We start from the raw sequence: 13,252 nt of genomic DNA, 5'->3' as shown, positions 1-13,252 counted from the left end.
CAGCTACATAGGAGTATATCAGTAACATCACAGCTACATAGGAGTATATCAGTAACATCAAAGAGCCAATTACATAGTCTTCTGTTTATAGTGAATCTCCTTCATGAACTAAAACAGGTGTTTACAGAATAAGTTCATCTACTCAACGTAAACCTGCCACCAAATTAACAAAAGTACAGTGTAATATAAATTTAATCAACTAAGACAATGTCCAGTTCATTACAATCCACAGATTATGTTATATAAAAACAAAAAGAAGACATGATGTAAAGGTAGAGCATTTTAATAAATAAGTTTAATATGCAGCATTCAAAATGAGAGCAAGATAAATCTACGTATGCATACGAAAACATCCTGGATTTTTTGTGACAATTTAAGCATATTAATTACTACACAAACAATATAATCACATTCCTAAACAAGTCCACAGCACTTATCACTCAGTTATCAATCGCAATGTCGCATGCATATCATTCCTAAATTAACGGAATCTCCCTAATTCACACAGTTATCTCCCCTTTTATTGACATATTGCTGCAGAGGAGGTAGACAAGTTTTGTATAAATTTGTATTTTTGTATACAAATGGATATCTACTCTTATCAACACTTTCTTTTAAAAATATAACAAAACAAAAAGAGTATCTACAGTTATGGACACACAACCTCAAAAATCTGTAATTTAAAGCTTCACACCAGGAATATACCCCAACGACAATTAAAATGAGGCAGAAAAAAAATAAAAGAATATTTGATAACATTATTGTAGCACTGCTAATAACAAAGAGAACACAAAGAATCAGAACAATCATAATTGGTCCTACATGTATGAGTAATTAACCTATAAAATTAATTTCTACATTTATAGTAGTACAATTTGTAAAACTACATTAATCTGTTTCTTTATTTTATGTATTTTTTGTAACATCAAAATATTTTTTGAAATATTAATGTACAAAAATACACTGAACGTCGCCCTATATTGTATCCTAAATGGAAATGCATGCAGCCTTATATGCAGCTCTGTGAAAACCTACTATAAATGGTTACATGCTACCATATACATATCATACTTCTGTTAAGAGTTATCTCCCCCAAACTAATTTGCCACTGTGCAACTTGATTCTATCTTACAAGTGAAATCAAGCAAAGTAGTACCGAATGCTAAAATGGATGGCAAAATCATGTTTACTTTTGGCCTTCAAATCATGGAGAATCTGACATAAAGATTTTGTTTGATGTTGTTAAGATCCATCAACACCAAAAGGTCATTCAAGGTCAGTACATAGAAAGAAGCTGTAGGTCCATATCTAATATTGTATTAATGCTAAGACTCCAGAATAAATATGTATCCGATATTATTGATTACTGAATTGACATAAGTGTTATCAATGTAAATATTTTTGTGACATTTCATTTCCTTACAAAGTCATCAAACAGTTGGCCCAAAATGACTCAAATTGTGAATGGGTTGTAAAACAAACATCAAGCAGATTTTAGTGAATAGACCATATATAACACGAGGTAATTAACCTATTTTGAAGGTGGGTTTTGTACTTTAAAATATCAACTTTGTTACATACATAATATCATCTATAATCCATGTGTAACATTATTGACACAGACAAATAGAATATATATCTATAGTGTGATGTAAAATGAGAAATAGAATCTAAAAATGTTGTGTAGAAAGAGAAATAGAGTCTGTATAACTTGTGTGTGATGTATTCATGTCTTAAAAAAAGGAATCTATAACCTTTGTGTTGTGTAGAAAAAGAAATTGTGTCTACAATTTTTGTGTGATGTGTAAACGAGAAAAAAATCTATAACCTTTGTTTTGCGTAGAAAGAGAAACAGAGTCTATAACTTGTATGATATAGACAGTGAAATGTTATTCCATGGGAGAGATTTTAAAGGTTGAAGAAGGCTTTGCAAACTTCAAAAACCGTTATCCTGAAGATTTAAATATACTTCAAGTTGTGATAACTACATGTATACACAATAAACCATGCCATTATCAATAATGACACACATCACATTATATATTCCTGTATCGTTTATATAAGTGATGATGCCATGGTGGTATTTTCTGAATATCAGGGCTATAATTAAAATGAGGTAATTTCACTTAATGCTAGCAGAAACATGAAAATATGTTAAGTGTGGGGAAAATATGGTATACATTTCACCAATACATGTCCATACAATGTAAACTTCAGAGCTTCAATCTGCACAGCTGAACACTAAAGTACATTAACTGTATGCCCTTAGGTTTATCTCAAACCAAAATGTAGCAAACAAACACATCATTAAATTCTTTGTACTAAAACAACACAATGCAAGTTTAAAGCATATATAACATCAATACCCAGTAGTAGTGTGTCCATGACTTTAACTTACTATCCAGTATCTAGCACAACAGGAGTCAGACTGAATCAATTTATAAATGATCAATTATCTCTTAATGTATTATTTTGCTAACATATCCCAGCTGAATTTCCATCATTTCCACAATGATTTTAGGTAGTAGCTGCAGACATTTGCACAAATCCATCAGCACTTAGAAGACCAGGTTGTACCAAGTCTACAGGAAACTGGATCAAGTTATACCAAGTCTACAGGAAACTGGATCAAGTTATACCAAGTCTACAGGAAACTGGATCAAGTTATACCAAGTCTACAGGAAACTGGATCAAGTTGTTTCAAGTCTATAGGAAAAAAGACAAAGTTGTACCAAGTCTATAGGAAACAAGACCAAGTTGTACCACGTCTACAGGAAACTGGATCAAGTTATACCAAGTCTACAGGAAACTGGATCAAGTTGTTTCAAGTCTATAGGAAAAAAGACAAAGTTGTACCAAGTCTATAGGAAACAAGACCAAGTTGTACCAAGTATATAGGAAACAAGACCAAGTTGTACCAAGTCTATAGGAAACAAGACCAAGTTGTACCAAGTCTACAGGAAACTGGATCAAGTTATACCAAGTCTACAGGAAACTGGATCAAGTTACACCAAGTCTACAGGAAACAAGACCAAGTTGTACCAAGTCTACAGGAAACTGGATCAAGTTACATCAAGTCTACAGGAAACAAGACCAAGTTGTACCAAGTCTACAGGAAACTGGATCAAGTTATACCAAGTCTACAGGAAACTGGATCAAGTTGTACAAAGTCTATAGGAAACAAGACCAAGTTGTACCATGTCTATAGGAAAACAGACCAAGTTGTACCATGTCTATAGGAAACAAGACCAAGTTGTACCAAGTCTACAGGAAACTGGATCAAATTATACCAAGTCTACAGGAAACTGGATCAAGTTGTACAAAGTCTATAGGAAACAAGACCAAGTTGTACCACGTCTATAGGAAAACAGACCAAGTTGTACCATGTCTATAGGAAACAAGACCAAGTTGTACCAAGTCTACAGGAAACTGGATCAAGTTATACCAAGTCTACAGGAAACTGGATCAAGTTATACCAAGTCTACAGGAAACTGGATCAAGTTACACCAAGTCTACAGGAAACAAGACCAAGTTGTACCAAGTCTACAGGAAACTGGATCAAGTTGTACCAAGTCTACAGGAAACAAGACCAAGTTGTACCAAGTCTACAGGAAACTGGATCAAGTTATACCAAGTCTACAGGAAACTGGATCAAGTTGTACAAAGTCTATAGGAAACAAGACCAAGTTGTACCACGTCTATAGGAAAACAGACCAAGCTAAGTTGTACCATGTCTATAGGAAACAAGACCAGGTTGTACAGTAAAGAACCAAGGAAGAGCTAACTTAGTATTACTGTTCATGGGACCAATTCATCAAAAACAAAAAAATAGATAAAAATTAAAAAAAAAATACATGTACTTTTGTTTGTAGGCTTACACATCAACACACTGGAACATTGGAAGAAATTTTGATTTGACTTGTCATCTATAATAGGGAACGGGTATTTAAAACATGTTCCTGTACTACAAATATATTGGGAAATTTAATGTTTCAATTATACACATTCCCCTGAATGGTAAAATTTCAGAAACTAGCACATCAATAATATGTCTTTGTTCTATAACAAGCAGCCTTAAGACACACTTCAACATATGTTATGAATACAATACAAAAGACTGAATCTAATAATACGAAAGCATCTGCAAACAACTTTTATTTGATAAATAATATGTACAACCAACAGAAACTGTAACAACTTTGTAAAAGGAAAAGTATATATTACATGTTTTCCTTTTACAAGAATTAACCACGAATATGAACACATATTGTGTTATAATGACTTGTTCACAGTTTTAGGAGACAAATATTTCTCTAAGTAAATATATATACAAACATATTATAATTCAACAATTAATTTTTGGCTTTCATCTCAACTTATGATTTTGTACATCACATGTAAGACTAGATCACTGCTGATTGGGACAAACAATTTTGAAATGCTCGCCTGGACCTTCAGATAGACAGGCATGCCAAGTTGTGTCCCAGTATGTTTTTTACTTAAAAATAATAAGTTACATTCACCAAAAACAAAAATTCTGCAATAATAATATGAGAACCTTGATATATAAGTAACACCTTGCTACATTTAGTCACAACCTTCCCCTTGTTTTCCGTTCATAATTCCTAAATCTCCCTATAACAGATTGCAAACACAAAATATTGTACAACGTATTCCAATGTAAAAATCTGGCCACAGTGGCAAAGTTGACCCTTGACATTCCGCAATTCTAAAAGTCAAATAAATATGTGAAAATGACTTCTTCTTGTAAACACAAGAGTGAAATAAAATTTTGGGAGTCAGAAATATTTATCTAATGGTCAAGCAAAGCCCTGTGAGTGATTAACTATTATTTCACCAATAATAATGGGTTTTAATTGAAAAAAATTGTCATTTAATTCTTAAATTTAGTTTTTATAAAAAGGTTTACATGATCAGTAGCTACTAAAAAGTAAACAGACATGCCTACATCACATACAAATGTACATGAATCCCAAACACATAAATCCAAATATATTTTTTCAAAAGAAAACAGCACATCTATGGTACAGAATTGTCTACATGATGGATATTTTTGCAGTGTTAAAGTTGTGTATATATAAATTGATCAGAAAAAATATACTCTTCCGACACAGGAGTCATCATATCAATACAAGTAGTTAAATTAGTACCAACATGCAAAATCTCTCAAACAAACAAAATAAGAATATTAAACCTTGCCTGATTGAAATACCTTGAGATCTGGCAGGAAATTTGGGATGCAAATTAGTTAAAAACATTATTTTTCTATTCTACAACACTTGCAATTACAAATCGGTAAAAATACAATAATTCTATTTTCTATTTTATTTCTTTTTTCATATAGTTTTGTTTTCAGGGTTCTATTCCAACAGCTTCAACAGATAGTGTATCTATTATGGTTTGTCATTATAGGCTCCACATATTATATTTGAAGAAAAATTCAAAAGTTTGTCAAATAATTTAACATGCATTTTCAAAGCATGTTGTAAGCAAAGATTGAGAACAGTTCCATGTATAAAAACAAGGAATGTTTTACAATTCTTGTGCTGTTTGTTTCTTTTGATTATGACCTAGCATTCATATTTTGTAATGTTACCAAACAGGATGAAAAACAAGCCTCTACAAAGTCTATCACCTATATTGCCTCCCATAAGTTATAAAGAAACAAGTACATTGTACAATAAATCTAAAGAAAAGACAATAATATCAATATATCAAGAATCTAGTAATATTATCACAGCTAGCAGTTAACTTCACTGTCTAAAACCATTTCTTTGACTTTGGTGGGATCTGGTTTATCATCAGATGAAGATACAGAAATATGTGATATATTCTGCTGCTTGTTATTGTCGGATGTGCTTCCCGTCTGTTCCGACGCACTATCACGACTAGAGTCCACACTCTGTTCTGCAGAGAAAGCTTTTAGTTCTAATTGATCCAAGCTAGATTGGATTTCACGTACAGCATTTTTACGTGCTTGTCGAATGTCAATGTTTGATCCCGACTCGATGCCATCCAACTTCAATAAATTACGAGTAAGCATTTCTTCAAGATATTTATATTCTTTATCAGTCTTTAAACCCTGAAAGTTAGCCACTTTTTCTTCATACTCTCTGACCTCTGAGAGAATACCTGAAATGGTGTCCATAGGAGTCTTAGGTTTATCTGGTCTAGTATGTCCATTAGTCTGGCTGTTAACATCGTCAGAAGAGCCCTTCCTGTCAGACTCTGTGTTGGACTGGTTTACTGTTGGAGGTGCACTGAACTGGGTGGACCGAGGAGCAGACGGGGCAGAGTTAGGGTAATCTGGTTGGGGGATCTGTTGCCGTGGGTGAGGTGTGCCTTCATAATGTGTCTGTTGTTGACCCTGACCCTGGTTGTTGCCTTGACCTTGGCTTGACAATTGGTGGTGTATTGGGATGACTCTCTCCACTGGTCGGGGACCGTCACCCTGCATGCCCTGTGATGCAGCTGAAGACTGTTGAAAGCTAGGAGGAGGGGCTGATGGTTGCTGGCTTTGGGGTGGTTGCGGGAAACTCTGCTGCACTGGTGGTTGGTATGATTGGGGTGGATGCTGGTAGGATGCTTGGGGTGGATGGTGGTATGGCTGTTGAGGTCTAGGCGTGTTGAAGTTTGGTGGCTCCTGTCTATAGTTCTGAGGCTGACTTGGTGGAAAGACCGACTGTGCAGCAACTGATGGCTGTTGTTGGTGAGACTGGGAATACTGACCAGGAGGTTGACCAGTTGGCCCCTGTTGTTGGTAGCTCTGTGTACTATTCGGAGTCTGTTGAGGTCCCCCAGATACTCCGGTGTATATTGTATAACTTCCCAAATCTGCATTAGGACCTTGAGAGGGGGTCTCAGTCTGTTGTCCTCTATTTCCTGGTGTTGTTACATGATGTATAGGGATCTCTCTGACGACTGGGGAGGATCTTCCCTGTTGTTGGGGAAAGTTCACACCATGCCTTGGTGGTGTGCCAACCCTAGGGGGGGTTGCTGTCCTTGGGGGACTGGCCATGTGGGTATCACTGGCTGTGGAGATGGGATTCTGCCACGATTGCTGAGGAGGATAGGGCTGCTGTGGATACTGTTGTTGTGGATACGATTGCTGCGGATACTGCTGCTGCTGAGGATAGGGTTGAGGCATCTGTGGATACTGCTGTTGCATGCTGCTATTTTCGTGCTTGACTGGAAGTTCACGTAAATTTCCTCCTCCGTATGGTGGTTGCTGTTGTTGTCTCTGACCCTGGAAGAATAAATGTTAATTATATATTAATCAGCAGTAAAATTTGTCTTATATCATTTCCTAAGAGAGGAGTCGCGATAGCTCAGTGTGTCTGCACTGTCATGGTTCTGTCTTTTGGCAAGACACTTTACCCTAATTGCCCTGGATGTCATGTGATGGGCCTAGGCCTTCCGTATGTTAATCAGTAACCAACCACTACAAGACCCTACCTCGAAATGACCATGGCAGTTCATAGCGCGATAAGCTTGGTGAACAAACAATCTTGCTGAAAAGATGCACATTTACTAAGTCATTATCATATTTTTAATGAAGTAAGAGTATTTGTTAGTCAATTTAAACATGCTAAGTCTCAATTTCATCACATTTGTCTGAATTTTTTAAAACTTCAGAAATAGGCTGTACATGTACTTGAGTACACCTACATACTCAGATCGAAAACTACCTTGGAAAGTTTAGAGTGTGGACAGTGCAAGATGACACTAGTTATATTTCGACTGAGCTAACCCTTTAAGATATCAAAAATTTGGATTTCAATATATTTGCATGATAGCTTCACCTTCATATTATGAATATCATTTTTTTCTCTTACCCTGGAATCCACCATTTTCAAATTTCATAGTTTGAAAAACCGATATTTTTAAATAGTTGTACCCCCCCCCCCCCCCCCCCCCCTAAAAAACTGGCCATGACCGCTAAAGGTGCACCTAATAACAGTCAAAATCGAACTGTTTTAACCATACCTACAATGTGACGGTTAGACTATGTTTTCCAAGACGTTGCGAACGGAACTGTCCTCTTCCCTAGAGACATGTGATTTAAGACACTTGACATCGCAATCCATCTTACCTCAAAACAGAATCGAATTGTTTACACTAGAGAAAGTTACTGGTTGCCCTCTTCTACGATACCATGTTTACCATGCAGTTCAAGGATTCATAACTAGGAACCACCTCGTGATTTAGATCTCAGTAAAACGCACAATATACCAACACAAACCATTAACATGCAACATAACACGCCATTAACATAAGAAATAAAGTCCAAGGATTTCTCCCAAAACTTTTGACAGAACACTCACCATTCGGATGCGGGGATCTTCCCAAGTTGTCTGTCTGGTGTTATGGTCAATAAAATACGGCCATCCTGTCATCTTATCCAAAATCATTTCCCACCCTGGCGGTAAATCGTTACTATTTGGCTGTTGAGTCATGTAAGGATTGGGGTACATCTGTCGACTTGCCATATTTATACACTTATCAACCCTTTCCTTGCCTTTCAAGTCACTTCGCTAATGATCTAGAACGGGCTAGAACCATCGATTGAAGCGACATCTATGTTGTCGAAAATTCCGGAACGTTGTTTTCGGAACTTTCTAGACTTTTCGTCTATAATCACAAGGTTAGTTAATATGACTAAAGGGAAGTAACTCGTACGAAAGTAGATTGGCCACGATATCGTGACAATAAGCTGTAACAAATATTTGTTTGATTGGCGTTTTTTAATGTAGGCTAAGTAAGTGTTGTTTAACGTCCTCTAGGTTAAGGTTTAGTGTTGGTTAGCGTTCTTTGTATTGTATAACTTCCTTAAGGTTAAGGTTAAATGTTGTTTAATGTTATTTAGGTTAAGGTATAGTATTGGTTACCGTTCTTTAGGTTAAGTTATTGCATTGTTTAACATCCTTTAGGTTAAGGTTTTGTTTTGTTAACGTCCTTTAGGTTAAGGTTTTATTTTGTTAACATCCTTTAGGTCAAGGTTAAGAGTCCTTTAACGACCTTTAGGTTAAGGTTTAGTGTTGGTTAGCGTTCTTTAGGTTAAGGTTTTGTTTTGTTAACATCCTTTAGGTTAAGGTTTTCTTTTGTTAACATCCTTTAGGTTAAGTTTAAGAGTCGTTTAACATCCTTTAGGTTAAGGTTTAGAGTCGTTTAACATCCTTTAGGTTAAGGTTTTGTTTTGTTAACATCCTTTAGGTTAAGGTTTAGTGTTGGTTAGCGTTCTTTAGGTTAAGGTTAAGAGTCGTTTAACGTCCTTTAAGTTAAGGTTTTACTTTGTTAACATCCTTTCGGTTAAGGTTTTGTTTTGTTAACATCCTTTAGGTCAAGGTTTATAATTGTTTAACGTCCTTTAAGTTAAGGTTTTGTATTCTTTAACGTTCTCAAGGTTAAGGTTTAGTAATTATACGTCAAATGGAATTCTGGTTTAATAGTGAAGGTATGTTTCTTTGAAAAAATCAAATGCATAATGGGGTTTCTATTTTTGTGAGGCGTAGATCGAGATCTTATATTTCATATTCGCAAAAGCAGGGGTGCCAGTTGGGCCTGTCTGCGGACAATCACGGATAAGACTTTTATTTTGCAGGAAGATACTTCAAGGGCAGCTACATATGTATGCTGTTCAAAATATCAATTTTTTCCCGAGCTCATAGAAAGTTCAGGGGTTAAATGTCACAGGGTGTAAAATGCCAGTTTCATTTTTCGGGTTGACACAAATTCAATATCGAGGCAAAAATGATATTTTCCAGGGGGCACTGACAACCCTAGTCACATGAGGACGAGTATCTACTATCTAGGGAGACACCAACAGTCAGGGTTATATGAGGACGGGTGTCTAGGGAGATACCAAAACTCAGGGTCATATGAGGACGGGTGTCTAGGGAGACACCCACAGTCAGGGTCATATGAGGACGGGTATCTAGGGAGACACCAACAGTCAGGGTCATATGAGGACGGGTGTCTAGGGGGACACCCACAGTCAGGGTCATATGAGGACGGGTATCTAGGGAGACACCAACAGTCAGGGTCATATGAGGACGGGTGTCTAGGGAGACACCCACAGTCAGGGTCATATGAGGACGGGTATCTAGGGAGACACCAACAGTCAGGGTCATATGAGGACGGGTGTCTAGGGGGACACCCACAGTCAGGGTCATATGAGGACGGGTATCTAGGGAGACACCAACAGTCAGGGTCATATGAAGACGGGTGTCTAGGGAGACACTAACAGTCAGGGTCATATAAGGACGGGTGTCTAGGGAGACACCAACAGTCAGGGTCATATGAGGACGGGTGTCTAGGGAGACACTAACAGTCAGGGTCATATGAGGACGGGTGTCTAGGGAGACACTAACAGTCAGGGTCATATGAGGACGGGTGTCTAGGGAGACACTAACAGTCATGGTCTTATGAGGACGGGTGTCTAGGGAGAGGACGAACAATGAGGGAGATGCAAACAGAAGAAAAAATAAACATAACTTAATGCTTCTGAACACAGCATTTTTATTGTGAAAAATTTTTTTTTATTTTTTTTTGTCTCTGCTTTATTAGAAAGCAACCAAGTACTTTTGTGTTATTATCGCCATACCAAGATTTTTTGATGGTATTGGAGATATACACTGTACCTTTAATTCCATATAAAGATTTACAATATTATGAAGTTACAATTACTCGTGAATTGGAAACATTAACGTTAAATCTATAATGGAACATTTATTATAGTTTACAAAATTTAGAAATTTAAATTAATTTGTAACTCAAACTCCAAATTTGTTCTGGAAAGAGGAATTATTACCGATGTGTTTCGAAGTAATAATCACAATAATTTTGAGTTTTATATATCGCGATATCACAGCAACATAGCCGTCTCAAAGAGGTTCACACAGACACAGGAAAGTCCATCGAGATTGCAGGTAACACTTTAAACCCCAATATTGAAAATTATGAAATGTATTGAAGCATGGGGCTTTTGCACACACCCCTATCCAGTTTTTAAAACTATCAACCTTATCTGAGGTTAGTTTCGTAAAAAAAGTCCTCTTCAACGCAGGTATTGTTAGGCCTTTATCATCACTGACGTGTCATGGAAGGACCAGAGACGTCTCTAGAAGGACGAAACAGCTGTATGTAGCAATTCGATTCGCGTTTGACTCTAACGTACCTAACTCTCTTTTCGGAGTCAATACGACGTTTACTATGGACTACAGCTAATGAAAATAAATATTTTCATTTTAATAAGTATACTTAGAAAGTAATTATCCCGTTTAAAAAAAAAAAAAATGAGACAAATAAATCTCTATAGCTAAAGTGTAATTTGTAAAAATCTAAATGTAATTATGGTGATCCATTTCTGTATTTATCTCCAATGGCGTCGATCCCAGCAGAGGGCCACGTGACGTGACGTGACGTGGCCCTGTGGCCAATGGGGCCGCGATAGGTAACTTGGATTGTTAACTTTCAACCTTACGGCACACCAGTGCATATATAATCATTTTACACTTAATACATGTATAAAACATATTCTCAGGTGATTACAATACGTTTAGTAAACTGCATTGTATATTGCTAAGACGAATTTACAGTAAGTTTACTCAATATAGAACTAGTTACTGCGGTGAGCATCACATATAACACAATTGCACGCATATAGGAGTTTTAGCGCGCAGACCACCTAACCGCAGGCTGTTCAATGGGGGCGATAACCCCCCCCCCCCCCCCCCCCCCCCGCAGGCTGTTCAATGGGGCGATACCCTCCCCCCCCCCAAATTAATATAACAAGAAATATCTTTAATAAAGATAAACGGCATAGTTTTAATGCTAGTGGTTATAATGTAAAACTGCTGGTGAATTAAATCAACGAACTAATGCGTTTCAGCACGGATAACAAAATTAGATCAGTTTGAATCATTTTTGGTGATAATAAGACTGCATTTGAATCAGGAATACAACTTTATTAACGTGTCATTTGAAAAGATACATCCACTTATTCAGCTTGCATTCTTAACTTTGTTTCGTTTTTAACTGCATATCTGCATTTTGCATTTACCCAGAGACGTACGGTATACAAGTCTCTGATTTACCGCTTCATTGACCAATCACATGCAATGTACTTCATATTGACCAGTAGCGCCACCTGTCGCGTCATATCCGGGGCCAAAAGAATACTAGTATTATACGGCTATGCCGAAAAAATAGATATTAAAAAAAAATCTGGTTAGTTTTTATAGAGAATTTTTTTAGCCCGTACGCCTACTATAGGTGTAGGAGTAGACACCTGTCGTTAAGTCATACTATTCTGTTGTACATGTAATACATGTACTGTAAATCGTACCATAGGCAGTCCAATGCCTACATGTATTTAGATCTAGTATCAATAATACCGCTCCAAAACAATCTAAACTTTATCTAGAGCCATTTTAAACCTCGAAAGCATTTTTTGAAGTAAAAATGCTGAAAAGTTCCATCAGTTGCCCCTGTCGACATCTTTGCTTTATGTTAGAGAGGATGGTACAATGTACATGTAAGATATTCATTGGTTTGTAAACAGATTGTTTTATTTAATCTTTGGGATATTGGGGTTGGACAATATCCGGTACGATAATATGTTTAATATCATACTAACTCTATTGATTATTTTGTTGAACTCATGAATGAGATGTGGTCCGGTGGATCAGAAATGCTAATTCTAAATTTCGTATTATTATCGCCTTTTAAAACCCATCTGGATCCACCACTGCAGTTGTTTGATGCCATTCACCAAAGCAAGATCAATCAATGATTGCGAAGCTCACCGGCAGTACATGTAGTAATCACACTATGCACTATTTTTTTTTATGTATGTATAAGTATGTCATTTTGAAATTTTACGTCACATAATATCACGCCTAGACCTCTAATGGATGTATAAACCGAATTAGAAGGATGTGGACTTACAAGCTTTCCAAAAACTTACCCCAAAATCTTTAAACTGGGTTTTGGTGCCAAAAAGTTAAGTCCAGAAAATGGTAAAATGCGAAAAATAAATCACATTTTTTTTCTGCATCAACCAAATAAGAAGGTTGTGGGGTCTTACAAGCTTTCCAAAAACTAATTACCCCAAAAACTTTAAAGTGGGACGCGGACGCGGACGCCGGGGGTACAGCATTAGCTCACGGTTACTCGTAACCGTTGAGTTAATGACAAATCCGGAATATCGATATATTTTCGGCTCCTTATT

The 13,252-nt window shown here is 36.7% G+C and overlaps 1 protein-coding gene across 1 annotated transcript; it reads right to left on the bottom strand.

The window, feature by feature from the left end:
* Nucleotides 1-265: 265 nt before the first annotated feature.
* On the bottom strand, nt 266-8,590 carry LOC117316130 (BAG family molecular chaperone regulator 3-like). Its single transcript, XM_033870629.1, has 2 exons — nt 8,346-8,590; nt 266-7,267 (listed from the first exon to the last, which is right to left on the bottom strand). Exons 1-2 carry the CDS (start codon nt 8,508-8,510, stop codon nt 5,762-5,764), a joined length of 1,671 nt encoding a protein of 556 aa, XP_033726520.1. The 5' UTR covers nt 8,511-8,590; the 3' UTR covers nt 266-5,761.
* Nucleotides 8,591-13,252: the final 4,662 nt, after the last annotated feature.

This window comes from Pecten maximus, chromosome 18, assembly GCF_902652985.1.
Source record: "Pecten maximus chromosome 18, xPecMax1.1, whole genome shotgun sequence".
NCBI lineage: Eukaryota > Metazoa > Mollusca > Bivalvia > Pectinida > Pectinidae > Pecten > Pecten maximus.
The sequence above is the reverse complement of the archived record's forward strand: the minus strand, read 5'-3'. Positions and strand labels throughout refer to the sequence as shown.